At 49.9% G+C, this 18,891-nt stretch overlaps 1 protein-coding gene across 3 annotated transcripts in view; it reads left to right on the top strand.

Moving 5' to 3' along the window:
* fes (FES proto-oncogene, tyrosine kinase) overlaps positions 1–18,891 on the top strand; it is a 108,204-nt gene that overhangs the window by 80,321 nt on the left and 8,992 nt on the right. For all 3 annotated transcript variants that reach the window (XM_063071035.1, XM_063071034.1, XM_063071033.1), the window contains one exon: positions 13,562–13,719. In XM_063071035.1, the coding sequence (XP_062927105.1) occupies positions 13,562–13,719 (158 nt within the window). The remainder of the gene's footprint in view (positions 1–13,561; positions 13,720–18,891) is intronic.

The raw sequence follows: 18,891 nt of genomic DNA, 5'->3' as shown, positions 1-18,891 counted from the left end.
GCCAAATTTGAAGAAATGAGAAAGGATCTAAAAAGTGTGGATCGGGAGAGGTTGTTCTCTGGCAAAGGTGTGATCGGTAGGTGGGAAGCCTTCAAAGGAGAAATTTTGAAAGTGCAGAGTTTGTATGTTCCTGTCAGGATTAAAGGTAAAGTGAATAGGAATAAGGAACCTTGGTTCTCAAGGGATATTGCAACTCTGATAAAGAAGAAGAGGGAGTTGTATGACATGTATAGGAAACAGAGAGTAAATAAGGTGCTTGAGGAGTATAAGAAGTGCAAGAAAATACTTAAGAAAGAAATCAGGAGGGCTAAAAGAAGACATGAGGTTGCCTTGGCAGTCAAAGTGAAGAATAATCCAAAGAGCTTTTACAGGTATATTAAGAGCAAAAGGATTGTAAGGGATAAAATTGGTCCTCTTGAAGATCAGAGTGGTCGGCTATGTGCGGAACCAAAGGAAATGGGGGAGATCTTAAATAGGTTTTTTGCGTCTGTATTTACCAAGCAAACTGGCATGAAGTCTATGGAGTTAAGGGAAACAAGTAGTGAGATCATGGAAACTGTACAGATTGAAAAGGAGGAGGTCCTTGCTGTCTTGAGGAAAATTAAAGTGGATAAATCCCCAGGACCTGACAGGGTGTTCCCTCGGACCTTGAAGGAGACTAGTGTTGAAATTGCAGGGGCCCTGGCTGAAATATTTAAAATGTCGCTGTCTACAGGTGAGGTGCTGGAGGATTGGAGAGTGGCTCATGTTGTTCCGTTGTTTAAAAAAGGATCGCAAAGTAACCCGGGAAATTATAGGCCAGTAAATTTAACGTCGGTAGTAGGTAAGTTATTGGAGGGAGTACTAAGAGACAGAATCTACAAGCATTTGGATAGACAGGGACTTATTAGGGAGAGTCAACATGGCTTTGTGCGTGGTAGGTCATGTTTGACCAATCTGTTGGAGTTTTTCGATGAGGTTACCAGGAAAGTGGATGAAGGGAAGGCCGTGGATGTTGTCTACATGGACTTCAGTAAGGCCTTTGACAAGGTCCCGCATGGGAGGTTAGTCAGGAAAATTCAGTCGCTAGGTATACATGGAGAGGTGGTAAATTGGATTAGACATTGGCTCAATGGTAGAAGCCAAAGAGTGGTAGTAGAGAATTGCTTCTCCGAGTGGAGGCCTGTGACTAGTGGTGTGCCACAGGGATCAGTGTGGGGTCCATTGTTATTTGTCATCTATATCAGTGATCTGGATGATAATATGGTAAATTGGATCGGCAAATTTGCTGATGATACAAAGATTGGAGGTGTAGTAGACAGTGAGGAAGGTTTTCAGAGCCTGCAGAGGGACTTGGACCAGCTGGAAAAATGGGCTGAAAAATGGCAGATGGAGTTTAATACAGACAAGTGTGAGGTATTGCACGTTGGAAGGACAAACCAAAGTAGAACATACAGGGTTAATGGTAAGGCACTGAGGAGTGCAGTGGAACAGAGAGATCTGGGAATACAGATACAAAATTCCCTAAAAGTGGCATCACAAGTAGATAGGGTCGTAAAGAGAGCTTTTGGTACATTGGCCTTTTTTAAATCGAAGTATTGAGTATAAGAGCTGGGATGTTATAATGAGGTTGTATAAGGCATTGGTGAGGCTGAATCTGGAGTATTGTGTTCAGTTTTGGTCACCAAATTACAGGAAGGATATAAATAACGTTGAAAGAATACAGAAAAGGTTTACAAGAATGTTGCCGGGACTTGAGAAACTCAGTTACAGAGAAAGGTTGAATAGGTTAGGACTTTATTCCCTGGAGCGTAGAAGAATGAGGGGAGATTTGATAGAGGTATATAAAATTATGATGGGTATAGATAGAGTGAATGCAAGCAGGCTTTTTCCACTGAGGCAAGGGGAGAAAAAAACCAGAGGACATGGGTTAAGGGTGAGGGGGGAAAAGTTTAAAGGGAATATTAGGGGGGGCTTCTTCACACAGAGAGTGGTGGGAGTATGGAATGAGCTGAAAGACGAGGTGGTAAATGTGGGTTCTTTTTTAACATTTAAGAATAAATTGGACAGATACATGGATGGGAGGTGTATGGAGGGATATGGTCCGTGTGCAGGTCAGTGGGACTAGGCAGAAAATGGTTCGGCACAGCCAAGGAGGGCCAAAAGGCCTGTTTCTGTGCTGTAGTTTTTTCTATGGTTTCTATGGCTATCAGGGGAGCACCATGCCAGGGATAGTGGTAGAGGCAAATACGTTCAGGGCATTTACAGGTACAGTAAGTTTCTAGTAAGTATTTTTTTCTCTGTTCGTACATAGCCAGTGCGCAGAGAATAGATGCGGAGTTAGTGGTATGTAATTGTGTGAGATGTGGGAACTCCAGGAGAACCCCACCCCCCACCCCCGTCTCCCTGATAACTGCATCTGCACACAGAGTATTAAGCTGCAGCTCCTTGGTGGGGAACTGGAGCTACAGCTCGATGACCTTAGTACGGGAGAACGAGGAGGTGATGGACAGGAGCCACAGGGAAGTAGTCACCTCTAAGTTTCAAGATGCAGGTATTTGGGTGCCTGTCAGGAGAGGGAAAGGGAGTAGGCAGCCAGAGCAGAGTACCTCGTAGCCTTTCCCCTCAATAATAAGTATACCACTTTGGATACTGTTGGGGATGGGGGGAGCTGCGGTAACCTGACCTCTGCCATTGAGTCTGTCTCTGTGACTCAGGAGGGACGGGAGAAGAAGAGGATTGGGGATTCCACAATGAGAGGAGTAGACATGAGCTTTTGTGGACATGAAAGAGAGACCAAAATGGTGTGTTGCCTCCCTGGTACCAGGGTCTGGGATGTCTGGGATCGGGTCCACAACATTCTAAAGGGGGAGGGTGAACAGCTGGAAGGCATGGTACATATTGGTACCAGCGACATGGGTAGGAAAAGGAGGTCCTGAAGAATGAATTTAGGAAGCTGTTGTAGCGTGAATGTTGTAGTGTGGATGAAATCACCAGAGAGACAGAGTCACTGGTAGATACAAAGCAGCTTCTTTATTCGACACAACAAGGTACAGCAGGCATCTTACAGACAGAGACACTTTCGGTGGAAAGGTCTGCTAGTTCAATGTGGGCTCGATATTTATATGCTGAACTCAAAGGACAATTTGTATTTACAAGTATAGACAATGCTTCCTTTTGAAGCTACATACAAAACAGCACACCTTCTGACTTCATCCTTGCCTCCCGATGCCAACGTGTCTGGGTTGGTACTCACAGCCTTTAGGAGTGCAAGTTAAATCCACAATACATTTATTTGGTATTTTACGTGCTAACATAGAGGACAATTAATATTTATAAAGTATGGATAAGGCTGTCTTCGAAACTACCTGTAAACTTCACACTTCCAATCGCAGCGTCTGGGCTAGTATTCCGATATTCACAGCTTTTAGGAAATGCATTGTTGTGAACTTAATGCACAGTACTTTGTCAAACAGAAGATTAGTAGCCAGAGTCATTTAAGTGCAAATGAATGATCTACCCAAAAACTCGCTGTAACAGAAGCTAGGTAGAAATCTGAAAAACAGGTCTTCCGGAGTAGTATCTCTGGTTTGCTGTCTGTACCACATGCCAGTGAGGGGAAGGATAGGATGATTTGGCAGTTGGCTGTGTGGCTGAGGAACCGGTGCAGGGGGCAGGGGTTCAGATTTCTGGTTCATTGGGATCTCTTCTGGAGAAGGTACGATCTGTACAAAAGGGATGGGTTACACTTGAACCCGAGGGGGTTCCTGCTGGCAGGTTGGCTAGAACGGTTGGGGAGGGTTTAAACTAATTTGGCAGCCGGGTGGAAACCAGAGGGATGGGGAAGTTAGTCCTGACGAAGGGTCTCGGCCTGAAACGTCGACTGTACCTCTTCCTAGAGATGCTGCCTGGCCTGCTGCGTTCACCAGCAACTTTGATGTGTGATGGATGGGGAAGCTGGTGCACTACACAAGCAGGTGCATTGTGTAGTGAGACAGTGAGGAAGGACAGGCAGATGACAAGGCAAAATTGCAGTCAGTGAGTTCGTGTAAAAGAGGGCCAAAATCAAAAAAGTGTGATGAAGAAAGGACTGAAAATGTTATATTTGGATGCACATACTATATGGAATAAGGCAGATGATCTTGTGATGCAGTTAGAGATTGGCAGATCAGATGTTATGGGCATCACAGAGTTGTGGCTGAAAGATCATAGTTGGAGCTTAATGTCCAAGGATCCACACTGTATCAAAAGGACAGGCAGGTAGGGAACTGGAGTGGGCTGGGTCTGTTGGTAAAGAAATGAAGCCAAATCCTTAGAAAGAGGAGACGTAGGATCAGAAGATGTAGAATCTTTGTAGGTAGAGTTAAACTGCAAACTGATCGGAGTTATATACTGGCCTCCGAACAGTAGCCAGGATGTGCGCTACAAATTACAATGGAAGATGGAAAGGGCAGGAGAAAAGGACATGGGGGGTTTCAATATGCAAGTAGATCAGGAAAATCAGGTTGGTACTGGATCCCAGTAGAGGTCATTTGTAGAATGTCTACAAGATGGCTTTTTGGAGCGGCTTATGGTTGAGGTCACTAAGGGAACGGCAATTCTGGATTGGATGTTATGTAATTACCCAGATTTGATGAGGAAGCTTAAGGTAAAGGAACTCTAATGAGGTAGTGATCATAATATAATAGAATTCACCCTGTAGTTTGAGGGGGAGAAGAAAAGTCAGATGTATCAGTATTATAGTGGAGTAAGTGGAATTATAGAGGCATGAAAGAGAACTGGCCAAAATTGATTGGAAGGGGACACTAGCAGGGATGACAGCAGAGCAGTAATGGCTGGAGTTCCTGGGAGAAATTCAGAAGGCTTAGGAAAGATGCATCCCAAAGATGAAGCAATATTCTAAAAGGAGGATGAGGCAACCGAGGCCGACAAGGGAAATCAAAGCCAACATAAAAGCACAAGAGAGGGCCCTGGGTGCCAGGGTCCATGATGTATCAGAGCAGCTGCAGAATATTCTCAAACAAGTATTGTCTGTGAGGAGGAATGTTTCAGTTTGTATAATGTATACACTCTCTGATAATAAACAGAACCATCTGAACAGCCAGAGGTCATAGTGCATATTGGCACCAACGACGTAGAAGGAAAGGGGGACACCTATTAGCAAAACAAGATTTTTATCGGTATTTGCAGATGTGACAGTATGTTAATAGGAGGGTGAAAAATGTAACCGAGACAAGTACATGTTTGATAGAACTGTTTAGAAAAGCATATCTTTCAGATAACAGTAGTAGGATCATATCAAGCATGTCTAAAGCTTTGTCAAATCTTAAAACACACTCAACTTCATACATTAAAACAAAATGGGAGAAGGAAGGAGGGATAACTATATCTGAGGAAGGGGGGGAGGGGGAACATCAACTCAGACCATGAGAGGCCTGCGTCTGGCATTTTCATGCCTTACGAGGCGCAGATTGGAAGTCTGTGTGGGCCGCCACTCCTCGCATAGACACTAGAGCAATGTGTGATTAAGTGCTTTGCTCAAGGACACAAACACGTTGCCACAGCTGAGGCTCAAACTAGCGCCCTTGAGATAACTAGACGAACGCATTAACCACTTGGCCATGTGCCCAACACTACATATCTGAGGAAGACTGGACAATAATATGGAGGTATCAATGGAAGTGTATCAGTTCACAGAAATGGAGGGAGTTTGGATGGAAAAGCTTGATAAGATATTTTATTACACCCTGTCAGAAATCCCATTATAATAGTAACCTCCCTGTTTGCTGGAGAAATTGTGGAAATCAAAATGCAAACCATTATCATATTTTCTGGAAATGCCCCGTTATCAAAGACTATTGGAGTGAGATACACAACACCCTACAAGACCTTTTTAAATGTGAAATACCCTTATAAAGTAAGACCGTATATTTTGGGTATATACCTCAAGAATGGTTGAAAAGAGAAATATTTAATGAATGTACTGCTGGTGGCTGGTAAAAAGACTCCTACCAGGAAATAGTTATCACAAGAGAGCCCATCTTTAAACGCATGGATGGTAATTACAATGGACATTTACAAAATGGAGAAGATAACAGCATCTGTCAGTCATAAATTGGAACAATTTGATTCATACTGGGAAAAATGGTTTAACTACATAACACCCCATAGACCTGATTTTATTCTCATAAATCAATGATCACTCCCTACTTGTACATAGTTTTCCTTTCGTTAGTTCTTTATTTTCTTTCTTTTCTGTAAGTGTATACCTCAGATAAATACTATGTGGAGTTTTGTGGCAAACATGAATATATGATACTGTATATACATACAGTAACTGAAATACATCTTATGGAAATGTTTGTATGATACTGAATTTCAATAAAAACATAAATTACAAAAAAACAGAAAGAAAAGGAGAAGGGGTCTTACACAGTGAGTATATAGAGTTAGGAAAAAGGCTGAAGAGAAGGGTCTCCAAGGTTATAATCTCCAGTATACTCCCAGTCCCATAGGCTAGTGCAGGTAGGAGTGGGGTGATAGCACGGATGAATGAGTGGCTGAGGAGATGGTGCAGGGGGCAGGGTTTCAGGTTCTTGGATCACTGGAACATTTTATGGGGAAACAGAAACCTGTACAAGAGGGACAGGCTGTACCTGAACTGGAGGGGAACCAATATTCTGGCCAGGAGGTTTGCTGATGCTACTCGGGAGGGTTTAAACTAGTATTGCCGGGGGTTGGGAACTGGAGCCACAGCTCAACAAGGGAAGGTTTGGATTGGAAGGTAGATGGTAGGGAAAGTATTGAAAGGCCAAGGTGAAATAATAAGGAATGATGGGTCAGATCGTTGGAAATATGGTTATTTTAATGCTAGGAGTATTATGGGTAAAGATGATGAACTTAGAGCATGGATCAGTATGTGGAACTACGATGTAGCTGTTACAGAAACTTGGTTGTGAGAGCGGCAGGAATGGGTGATTAATGTGCCAGATTTTCAGAGTTTTAGAAAAGATAGAGGAGAAAGTAAAAGAGGGTGGGAAGTTGCACCTCTGGTCAGGGACAATATCACAGCTGCACTCGAGAGACATAATGGAGGGCTCAGACACTGAGACTATTTGGGTGGAATTCAGGAATAGGAAGGGGGCCATCACACTGATGGAATTGTACTACAGACCCCCAGTAGCCACCGGGACATTGAGGAACAGATATGTAATCAGATTAAGGAAATGTGTAAAGATGATAAGGTTGTTGTCATGGGGGATTTCAACTTCCCTAATATAAACAGGGACCTTCTTAGTGCAAGGGGTTTAGATGGGGCTGAATGTGTTAAGTGTATCCAGGATGGTTTCTTAAATCAATACAGTCCAGTGAGAGGCAGGGCTGTAGTGGGCCTGGTGTTGGGTACTGGTCCTGGCCAGTGACTGACCTTTCAGTGGATGAACAGTGACCACAACTCCTTATCTTTCAAGATAGCTAAAGATAGGGATAGGTACGGTCCTTGTAGGAGAGCTTTAAATTGGAGTAGGGCAAATTAAGATGACATTAGGCAGAAACTAAGAAGCATTAATTGGTAACACCTCTTCTCTGGCAAGTCCACATCAGACATATAGAGGGTCTTTGAAGATCAATTGCACAGAGCACAGGAAAGGCACGGTCCTTTTAGAAAGAAGAACAGGGTTGTAAAGATGAGGAAACCTTGGATGTCCAGGTGATGAATTTAGTCCAGAAGAAAAGGGAAAGGTCTGTAAAACTTCAGAAGTCGGAATCAAACGAAAGACACGAGGAGTTTAAAGAAGCCAGAAAAGAACTAAAGGAGGGAATTAGGAAAGCCAGCAGGGTCCATGAAAAGTCTTTGGCAAGTAGAGTTCAGGTGAATCCCAAGGCATTCTAAACATACATCAAGAGTAAAGGGACAACTAAGGGGAGTGTGGGACTATTCAATGATAAAGAGGGTGAGATTTGCCTGGAAGCAGAGAAAGTAGGTGAGGTACTTTGCTTCAATACTTACCAAGGAAAAGGATATGGAGGACCAGGAGATCAGTGCTGGGTGTATGAATATATTAGGGCATTTAGAGGTCAAGGAGGAGGAAGTGTTAGGCTTCCTTAGGAGTATTAAGATGGATAAGTCCCCAGGGTCTGACGGGATTTACCCCAGGTTGTTGAAGGAGGCATATGAGATTGTTGGGCTCTTGACCAGTATCTTTACATCGTCTCTAGCCACAGACGAGGTCCTAGAGGACTGGCGAGTGGCTAATGTTGTACTTCTGTTTAAGAAGGGAGAATCCTGGGAACTGTAGACTGGTGAGTCTCACGTCATTTCCAGGGAAATTACTGGAGAAAATTCTTAGGGATAGGATATATGAGCATTTAGAAACCCTTGGCGTAATTAGGGAGAGCCATCGCAGGTCTTGCCTTACCAACTCAACTGAGGTTTTTTGACAAAGTGATGAGAGAGATTGACGAGGGTAGGGCAGTGGATGTTGTCTACATGGGTTTTAAGAAGGCATTTGACAGTCTGTCATGGGAGGCTAATCCAGAAGATTAAAATGCAGGGGATCCGTAGTGAATTGGCTGATTGGATTCAGAACTGGCTTGCGCACAAAAGACAGAGGGTAGTGGGCAGTGGTTGTTTGAGCTGGACTTGTTTGAGCTGGAGGTCTGTAACTAGTGGTGTTCCACAGGGATCTGTGCTGGGACCTCTGCTGTTAGTAATGTATATAAATGACCTGGATGGATGGGTTAGTAAATTGGTAGATGATACCAAGATTGATGGAGTTGATTAATCAGGGTGTCAAAGGTTACAGGGAGAAGGCAGGAGAATGGAGTTCAGAGGGTTAATAAATCAGCCATGATGGAATGGCAGAACAGACTCGATGGGCTGAATGGCCTAATTATGCTCTGAGGTTTTATGGTCATTTAAGAAACTCTTAAATAGACACATGGATGACAGAAATATGGAAGGCACTGTGGGAGGGAAGGGTTAGATTGATCTTAGATCAGCACAACATTGTGGGCCAAAAGGCCTGTATTGTGCTGCAGCAATCTACGTTTAAGGCAACATCCGTCATCACAGACCCCCACAATCCGGCTCATTCTGTCCCCCCCACCCCAACCCAGCCCATTCTATCCTCCCCACCTGCACCATTCCATCCCCCCCCCACCCGACCCATTCCATTCCCCCCCCCCACCCGACCCATTCCATTCCCCCCACACCCGGCCCATTCCATCCCCCCCACACCCGGCCCATTCCATCCCCCACACACCAGGCCCATTCCATCCCCCCCACACCCGGCCCATTCCATCCTCCCCACTTGGCCCATTCCATCCCCCCCCCCACCCGGCCCATTCCATCCCCCCCACACCCGGCCCATTCCATCCCCCCCACCTGGCCCATTCCATCCCCCCCCCACACCCGGCCCATTCCATCCCCCCCACACCCGGCCCATTCCATCCTCCCCACCTGGCCCATTCCATCCCCCCCCCACACCCGGCCCATTCCATCCCCCACACACCAGGCCCATTCCATCCTCCCCACCTGGCCCATTCCATCCCCCCCCCACCCGGCCCATTCCATCCCCCCCACACCCGGCCCATTCCATCCCCCCCACACCCGGCCCATTCCATCCTCCCCACCTGGCCCATTCCATCCCCCCCCCACCCGGCCCATTCCATCCCCCCCACACCCGGCCCATTCCATCCCCCCCACCTGGCCCATTCCATCCCTGCCCACCTGGCCCATTCCATCTCCCCCCCACATGGCCCATTCCATCCCCCCCCACACCCGGCCAATTCCATCCTCCCCACCTGGCCCATTCCATCCCCCCCCCCACCTGGCCCATTCCATCCCCCCCCCCACCCGGCCCATTCCATCCTCCCCACCTGGCCCATTCCATCCCCCCCCCCACCCGGCCCATTTCGTCCCCCCCCCACCCGGCCCATTCCATCCCCCCCACACCCGGCCCATTCCATCCCCCCCACCTGGCCCATTCCATCCCTGCCCACCTGGCCCATTCCATCTCCCCCCCACATGGCCCATTCCATCCCCCCCCACACCCGGCCAATTCCATCCTCCCCACCTGGCCCATTCCATCCCCCCCCCACCTGGCCCATTCCATCCCCCCCCCCACCCGGCCCATTCCATCCTCCCCACCTGGCCCATTCCATCCCCCCCCCACCCGGCCCATTTCGTCCCCCCCCCACCCGGCCCATTTCGTCCCCCCCACACCCGGCCCATTCCATCTTCCCCACCCAGCCCATTACATCCTCCCCACCCAGCCCATTCCATTCCCCCCCCACACCCGGCCCATTCCATCCCCCCCTCCACACCCGGCCCATTCCATCCTCCCCACCTAACCCATTCCATCCCTCCCCCACCTGGCCCATTCCATCCCCCCAACACCCGGCCCATTCCATCCCCCCCTCCACACCCGGCCCATTCCATCCCCCCACACCCGGCCCATTCCATCCCCCCCCACCTGGCCCATTCCATCCCCCCCTCCACACCCGGCCCATTCCATCCCTCCCCCACCTGGCCCATTCCATCCCCCCCTCCACACACGGCCCATTCCATCCCCCCCCCACCTGGCCCATTCCATCCCCCCCCACCTGGCCCATTCCATCCCCCCCTCCACACCCGGCCCATTCCATCCCCCCCTCCACACCCGGCCCATTCCATCCTCCCCACCTGGCCCATTCCATCCCTCCCCCACCTGGCCCATTCCATCCCCCCCCCACATGGCCCATTCCATCCCTCCCCCACCTGGCCCATTCCATTCCCCCCCCCACCTGGCCCATTCCATCCCCCCCTCCACACCCGGCCCATTCCATCCCCCCCACCTGGCCCATTCCATCCCCCCCCACCTGGCTCATTCCATCCCCCCCTCCACACCCGGCCCATTCCATCCTCCCCACCTGGCCCATTCCATCCCCCCCTCCACACCCGACCCATTCCATCCCCCCCACCTGGCCCATTCCATCCCCCCCACACCCGGCCCATTCCATCCCCCCCTCCACACCCGGCCCATTCCATCCCCCCCTCCCCACCCGGCCCATTCCATCCCCCCCACACCTGGCCCATTCCATCCCCCCCACACCCGGCCCATTCCATCCCCCCCACCTGGCCCATTCCATCCCCCCCTCCACACCCGGCCCATTCCTTCCCTCCCCCACCTGGCCCATTCCATCCCCCCCTCCACACCCGGCCCATTCCATCCTCCCCACACCCGGCCCATTCCATCCCCCCCCACCTGGCCCATTCCATCCCCCCCCACCTGGCCCATTCCATCCCCCCCTCCACACCCGGCCCATTCCATCCCTCCCCCACCTGGCCCATTCCATCCCCCCCTCCACACCCGGCCCATTCCATCCTCCCCACCTGGCCCATTCCATCCTCCCCACCTGGCCCATTCCATCCCTCCCCCACCTGGCCCATTCCATCCCCCCCCCACATGGCCCATTCCATCCCCCCCCACCTGGCCCATTCCATCCCCCCCCACATGGCCCATTCCATCCCCCCCCCACACCCGGCCCATTCCATCCCCCCCACACCCAGCCCATTCCACCCCCCCCACCCGGCCCATTCCATCCCCCCCCACATGGCCCATTCCATCCCCCCCCACATGGCCCATTCCATCCCCCCCCACACCCGGCCCATTCCATCCCCCCCACACCCGGCCCATTCCATCCTCCTCACCTGACCCATTCCATCCCCCCCCCCACCCGGCCCATTCCATCCCCCCCACACCCGGCCCATTCCATCCTCCCCACCTGACCCATTCCATCCCCCCCCACCCGGCCCATTCCATCCCCCCCACACCCGGCCCATTCCATCCCCCCCCCACGCAGCCCATTCCATCCCCCCTACACCCGGCTTATTCCATCCCCCCCACCTGACCCATTCCATCCCCCCCTCCACACCCGGCCTATTCCATCCTCCCCACCTGACCCATTCCATCCCCCCCACACCCGGCCCATTCCATCCCCCCCACACCCGGCCCATTCCATCCTCCCCACACCCAGCCCATTCCATCCTCCCCACCTGGCCCATTCCATCCCCCCCACACCCGGCCCATTCCATCCTCCCCACCACACCCGGCCTATTCCATCCTCCCCACCTGGCCCATTCCATCCCCCCCACACCCGGCCCATTCCATCCCCCCCCCCACCCAGCCCATTCCATCCCCCCCCCCCCACCCGGCCCATTCCATCCTCCCCACCCGGCCCATTCCATCCCCTCCACCTGGCCCATTCCATCCCCCCCACACCCGGCCCATTCCATCCCCCCCCACACCCGGCCCATTCCATCCTCCCCACCTGGCCCATTCCATCCCCCCCACCTGGCCCATTCCATCCCCCCAACACCTGGCCCATTCCATCCCCCCCACCTGGCCCATTCCATCCCCCCCCACACCCGGCCCATTCCATCCTCCCCACCTGGCCCATTCCATCCTCCCCACCTGGCCCATTCCATCCTCCCCACCTGGCCCATTCCACCCCACCCCACCTGGTTCATTCCATCCCCCCCACCTGTCCCATTCCATCCCTCCCCCCACATGGCCCATTCCATCCCCCCCACACCCAGCCCATTCCATCCCCCCCCCCACCCGGCGCCCATTCCATCCTCCCCACCCGGCCCATTCCATCCCCTCCACCTGGCCCATTCCATCCCCCCCCCCACACCTGGCCCATTCCATCCCCCCCCCACCCGGCCCATTCCATCCTCCCCACCCGGCCCATTCCATCCCCTCCACCTGGCCCATTCCATCCCCCCCCCCCACACCTGGCCCATTCCATCCCCCCCCCCACCCGGCCCATTCCATCCTCCCCACCCGGCCCATTCCATCCCCCCACACCTGACCCATTCCATCCCCCCCCCACCCAGCCCACCCCCCCCCACCCGGCTCATTCCACCGTCACCATCCAGCTCATTCCATCTTCTGACAGCTCCCATTGGCAGGAGGTACAGAATCCTGAAGTCCCACACCACCAGCGTCAACTTCTCCTGACCCTTTTGGTTCTAGAACCAATCAGCACAACCGTCATCACTACAGTTAGCTAAACCATGATCACTCTGATCACTTTACGCTAAAATGCATATTTTTCTGTTCTAAATGTGCTTTTCGTTACAAGATTCTGTTTGATGAATGCTGTTTGCCTGTGATGGTGCTGCCCAGTAAACTTTGCATTGCCCCTGTACACTTGACTTTGACTTTGACAAGTGAAGGTGGTGAGACCCAGGAGGGAGAGCAGGAACTACAAGACCACAAAGCCATAAAACGTAGCACCAGAAATAGACCATTTGGCCCATCACATCTGTTCTGTCATTCCATTGTGGCAGATTTATTATGCCTCCCAACCTCATTCTCCTGCCTTCTCCGTGTAACCTTTGACACCCTGACTAATCAAGAACCTATCAATCTCTGCTTTAAATATACCAAATGACTTGGCCACTCACCCACTAGAGGGAAGACATCTTCTGCCCCCCCCCCACCGATCTGTGTACCCCCTCCCGCTCACTCAGATCGGCACCGGATGTGTCTGCTTGTGTGATTTTGCTCTTCAGCTGATACCTGTTTCATTGCAGAGACCTGGCTGCTCGGAACTGCTTGGTTTCTGAGAATAACGTGCTGAAGATCAGTGATTTTGGCATGTCCCGCGAGGAGGAGGACGGTGTCTACTCTTCCACCGGGGGGATGAAGCAGATTCCAATCAAGTGGACGGCACCTGAGGCCCTCAATTACGGTGGGTTGTCTTTGCTCTGAGGCCAATCAGCCTCTTCTTTCATAAAATATGCCTTACTCCCCAAAATGGAGACAGGAAGTACAGCGCGCGCCTTTCTCTACATTCAGTTTTCCTGGCGTTCCGGAGTCGGGAAGTGGTGCCGACTGGCACATTCCAGGGTGCTGAGGGACACACTGAAACTGCAGGAAAGATCCACGCTGTGTGGTCCCACTGCCTCTGGACGTTGAGGGAATGAGCCCCTGTGCGACAGCCTCTTCCACACTCCACTAATGCTCTGTGTAAAGAGTGACCCTGGTGTTTTTAAGAGCTTTATAGTCATCTGAGGCCATAGTGGTCGTGGAGAGCTGAGCACTATGCCTGAGCCCTCCTGTGTGTGCAGCTCATGGTGGGTGGTGGGAGAGAGGGGGTGGGGAAATCACAGAGCAGAGAACAGCACAACACAGGAACTGGCCCTTTGGCCACAGGGTTCTGAATCAACCCAATCAGTGATCAGACAGCCAGTTCAACTAATCCCCTCTGCCAACACAATGTCCATTTCCTTCCACTTTCCTTACACTCGTGTCAGTCTAAGCAACTCTTGAAAGTCCAAATGTGTCTGCCTCTACCACCACCCCAGACAACTCGTTCCAGGCACCCAGCTCTCTCTGTGTTTTAAAAAAAAACTTCCCTCTCACTTCTTTGAAGTTAGCCCCTCTCACCTTAAGTCATGCCTTCTGGTATTAGACATTTCAAAACTTTGGAAAAAGATTTTATTGTCTGTTTACCTCTGCCTCTCATAATCTTATAAACCTGTATCAGATTTCCCTCGGCCTCTGCCGCTGCAGAGAGAACAACCCATGTCTATCCAGCCTCTCGCTTTTGAACATGCTGTCCAGTCCAGGAAGATGTTTATCCTTTCTGAGTTCCTTTCACTTAGTTGCTGCAATATATTTTGTGATAAGGTGTGTTTCCCGAGCATTGTAGGCATGCCATATTGGTGTTAGAATATGCAGCTTCCCATCTCCCTAGTTCCAGTCAGATCAACAGGGACATGAAGCAGAGGTGGCCGGCGTCTCACTGCGATCTCCCTTCACAAAGACCCAACTCTGAGAGCTTGGACTGCACACCACGTCTGGTGTGGGGCCTAGGGCCTGGGGCCAAATGTAGGATCACATCTGGTAGTCAGGGGTTAAGTGTGGACACGCACTCTATGGTCAGAGGTGTGGACACAGCTTATGACTAGCCTGAGAACTAGAACATCCAGGATGAAGGGAATTTTGGGATGCAGAGTCAGGAAGGACAGCCAATACGGTACTCAAAGTGTTGTATCTAAATGCATGTAGTATAAGAAATAAGGTGGATGATCTTGTTGCACTATTACAGATTGCCAGGTATGATGTTGTGGCCATCACTGAATCGTGACTGAAGGATGGTTGTAGTTGGGAGCTGAATGTCCAAGGTTACACGTATTGGAGGGATAGGGAGGTAGGCAGAGGAGGTGGTGTGGCTCTACTGGTAAAGAATGGCATCAAATCAGTAGAAAGATGTGTCATAGGATTGGAAGATGTTGAATCCTTGTGGGTTGAGTTAAGAAACTGTAAGGGTAAAACAGGCTGATGGCAGTTATATACAGGCCTCCCAACAGTGGCTGGGAGGTGGACCACAGGTTACAACAGGAAATAGAAAAGGCGAGTCAAGAGGGCAATGTTATGGCAGTCATGGGAGATTTTAACATGCAGGTTGATTGGAAAATTCAGGTTGGTAATGGATCTCAAAAGAGTGAGTTTGTTAAATGCCTAAGATGGCTTTTTAGAGCAGTTTGTTGTTGAGCCTACTTGGGGATCAGCTATACTGGATTGGGTGTTATGTAATGAACCAGAGGTGATTAGGGAGCTTAAGGTAAAAGAACCCTTAGGAGACAGTGATCACAATATGATTGTGCTCAAATTGAAATTTGATAGGGAGAAAGTAAAATCTGATGTAGCAGCATTTCAGTGGTCCCCAACCACCGGGCCGCAAAGCGTGTGCTACCGGGCCGCGAGGAAACGATGTGATTTGGCGATATGAAACGATATGAGTCAACTGCACCTTTCCTCATTCCCTGTCACATCCACTGTTGAACTTGAACGCACGCGAGGTCATCAGTCGGTCATTAACCTACAACTACTCGATGAGTAAAAACAAACGTCGCTTGAGAGTTTCTTTGGAAGAGATGGTAGGGGACATAAAAGGCCTAACGATGATGATACGCAGAGACAGCTGAGGCCGAGACTGGGAAAAAAAAGAAAACTTCCTTCAATAGAAAATATGACGAGTCGTACATTAAAATATGGCTTTATTGCGACCGGTGTCTCGCACGCTCCAAGCCCCCTGTGTGTGATATGTGGAGACAAGCTGTCTAATGAGGCATGAGGCCCTCAAAACTGCTTCAGAACCTTGAGTCCAAGCACCCTGCACTTAAAGACAAACCCGTTGAGTTTTCTGAACGGAAAAAACATGAGCAAGTGGGACAGAGGCAAGTGTTGAGAGCCTCCACAAATTCTGCTGCTCTGGGAGCGTCGTACTTAGTGGCTGGCCGTATTGCTAAGGCTAAGAAGCCTTTCACTGTTGGTGAAGAATTGATTCTGCCTGCTGCCAAGGACATGTGCCGTGAACTGTTGGGAGAAGCTGCAGCTAACAAGATAGAAACATAGAAAATAGGTGCAGGAGTAGGCCATTCGGCCCTTCGAGCCTGCACCGCCATTCAGTATGATCGTGGCTGATCATCCAGAACCCTGCACCAGCCTTCCCTCCATACCCCCGATCCCTTTAGCCACAAGGGCCATATCTAACTCCCTCTTAAATATAGCCAATGAACTGGCCTCAACTGTTTCCTGTGGCAGAGAATTCCACAGATTCACCACTCTCTGTGTGAAGAAGTTTTTCCTCATCTCGGTCCTAAAAGGCTTCCCCTTTATCCTCAAACTGTGACCCCTCGTTCTGGACTTCCCCAACATCGGGAACAATCTTCCTGCATCTAGCCTGTCCAATCCTTTTAGGATTTTATACATTTCAATCAGATCCCCCTTCAATCTTCTAAATTCCAACGAGTACAAGCCCAGTTCATCCAGTCTTTCTTCATATGAAAGTCCTGCCATCCCAGGAATCAATCTGGTGAACCTTCTTTGTACTCCCTCTATGGCAAGAATGTCTTTCTTCAGATTAGGGCACCAAAACTGCACACAATACTCCAGGTGTGGTCTCACCAAGGCCTTGTACAACTGCAGTAGTACCTCCCTGCTCCTGTACTCGAATCCTCTCGCTATAAATGCCAGCATACCATTCGCCTTTTTCACCGCCTGCTGTACCTGCATGCCCACTTTCAATGACTGGTGTACAATGACACCCAGGTCTCGTTGCACCTCCCCTTTTCCTAATCAGCCACCATTCAGATAATAATCTGTTTTCCTGTTCTTGCCACTAAAGTGGATAACCTCACATTTATCCACATTAAATTGCCATGAATTTGCCCACTCACCCAACCTATCCAAGTCACCCTGCATCCTCTTTGCATCCTCCTCACTGCTAACACTGCCGCCCAGCTTCGTGTCATCCGCAAACTTGGAGATGCTGCATTTAATTCCCTCATCCAAGTCATTAATATATATTGTAAACAACTGGGGTCCCAGCACTGAGCCTTGCGGTACCCCACTAGTCACCGCCTGCCATTCTGAAAAGGTCCCGTTTATTCCCACTCTTTGCTTCCTGTCTGCCAACCAATTCTCCACCCACACCAATACCTTACCCCCAATACCGTGTGCTTTAAGTTTGCACACTAATCTCCTGTGTGGGACCTTGTCAAAAGCCTTTTGAAAATCCAAATATACCACATCCACTGGTTCTCCCCTATCCACTCTACTAGTTACATCCTCAAAAAATTCTATGAGATTCGTCAGACATGATTTTCCTTTCACAAATCCATGCTGACTTTGTCCGATGATTTCACCGCTTTCCAAGTGTGCTGTTCCAAATAGCACAGGTTTCTCTTTCAGCTGCCACAGTCTCAAGGAGAATCGATGACATAGCGGAGGACATCGAAGCACAGCTGTTGGAACGGCTTAGCGAGTCTGGTTTCACTACCCGAGTCAAAGGGGTTGCTCCTGAATGCCAGTCTACACACTGTGTCACACACTGGGAAATGCTGGCCAGCCGAAAAATGTCAGCTGATCTTCACAGTGTATTGAGTGCGTTGTTGAAGTTATCAATCACATCAAAGCAAAAGCCCTTAACTCACATCTGTTTGAGCAGCTTTGCGAGGAAATGGATGCAGAGCACAAAGGCCTTCTCTTACACACTGAAGTCAGGTGGCTATCAAGGGGAGAGCCCTGGCCAGGGTTTTTGAGTTAAGAGAGCAGCTACAGAAATTTCTTTCAAGAAGAAAGTCACCACTGGCAGTACTCTTCAGTGACGAGGAGTGGATAGCAAAACTCGCTTATCTGTGTGACATCTTCAACCCGCTCAATGAACTCAATTTGTCACTTCAGGGGAGAATGACAACTGTCTTCAAGTTGGCAGATAAAGTGTCAGCTTTCACAGCCAAACTGGAACTGGGGGGTCAGCGAGTGGATAGGGGCATATTTGACATGTTCCCAACATTAGCTGGGAATTTGGGAGAGCCTGAGGCTCACAGCTGGTGCGCGAACACCTGTCTTCGCTGTCAACAGAATTCGAGTGTTACTTCCCAACCGCAAATGACCCAAGTCGTGCAAAGGAATGGGTCTGTGACCCATTTGTGAATGTCCCCGGTGAATCATCCATGTCAGCGCGGGAAGAAGATCAACTCCTCGAGCTTGCAAATGACGGCGGGCTGAAAAGTATGTTTAACATAACATCTCTGCCGGCATTCTGGATCAAAGTCAAGGGTGAATATCCTGAGATAGCCACAAAAGCACTGAAAACATTGCTTCCATTTCCAACATCATATCTCTGCGAAGCGGAGTTTTCTGCAGTGAATGCAACGAAAACTAAATTGCGGAATAGACTGGACATAAGGAACCCCCTTATGACATAATTGACTTATCACTATATTCATGCAAGGAAAATATGCGCTGTGTGTTTAATATTAAATTTGTTAGATACACCCTTTTAGAACAAAATTGAGTGTATTAGCCACCGATAAGTGACTTACAGTTGACTTATCACCGATATTCCGGT

The sequence above is a fragment of the Mobula hypostoma genome, chromosome 18 (assembly GCF_963921235.1).
Source record: "Mobula hypostoma chromosome 18, sMobHyp1.1, whole genome shotgun sequence".
Classification (NCBI taxonomy): Eukaryota; Metazoa; Chordata; class Chondrichthyes; order Myliobatiformes; family Myliobatidae; genus Mobula; species Mobula hypostoma.
This window is presented reverse-complemented; position numbering and strand designations above follow the sequence as displayed.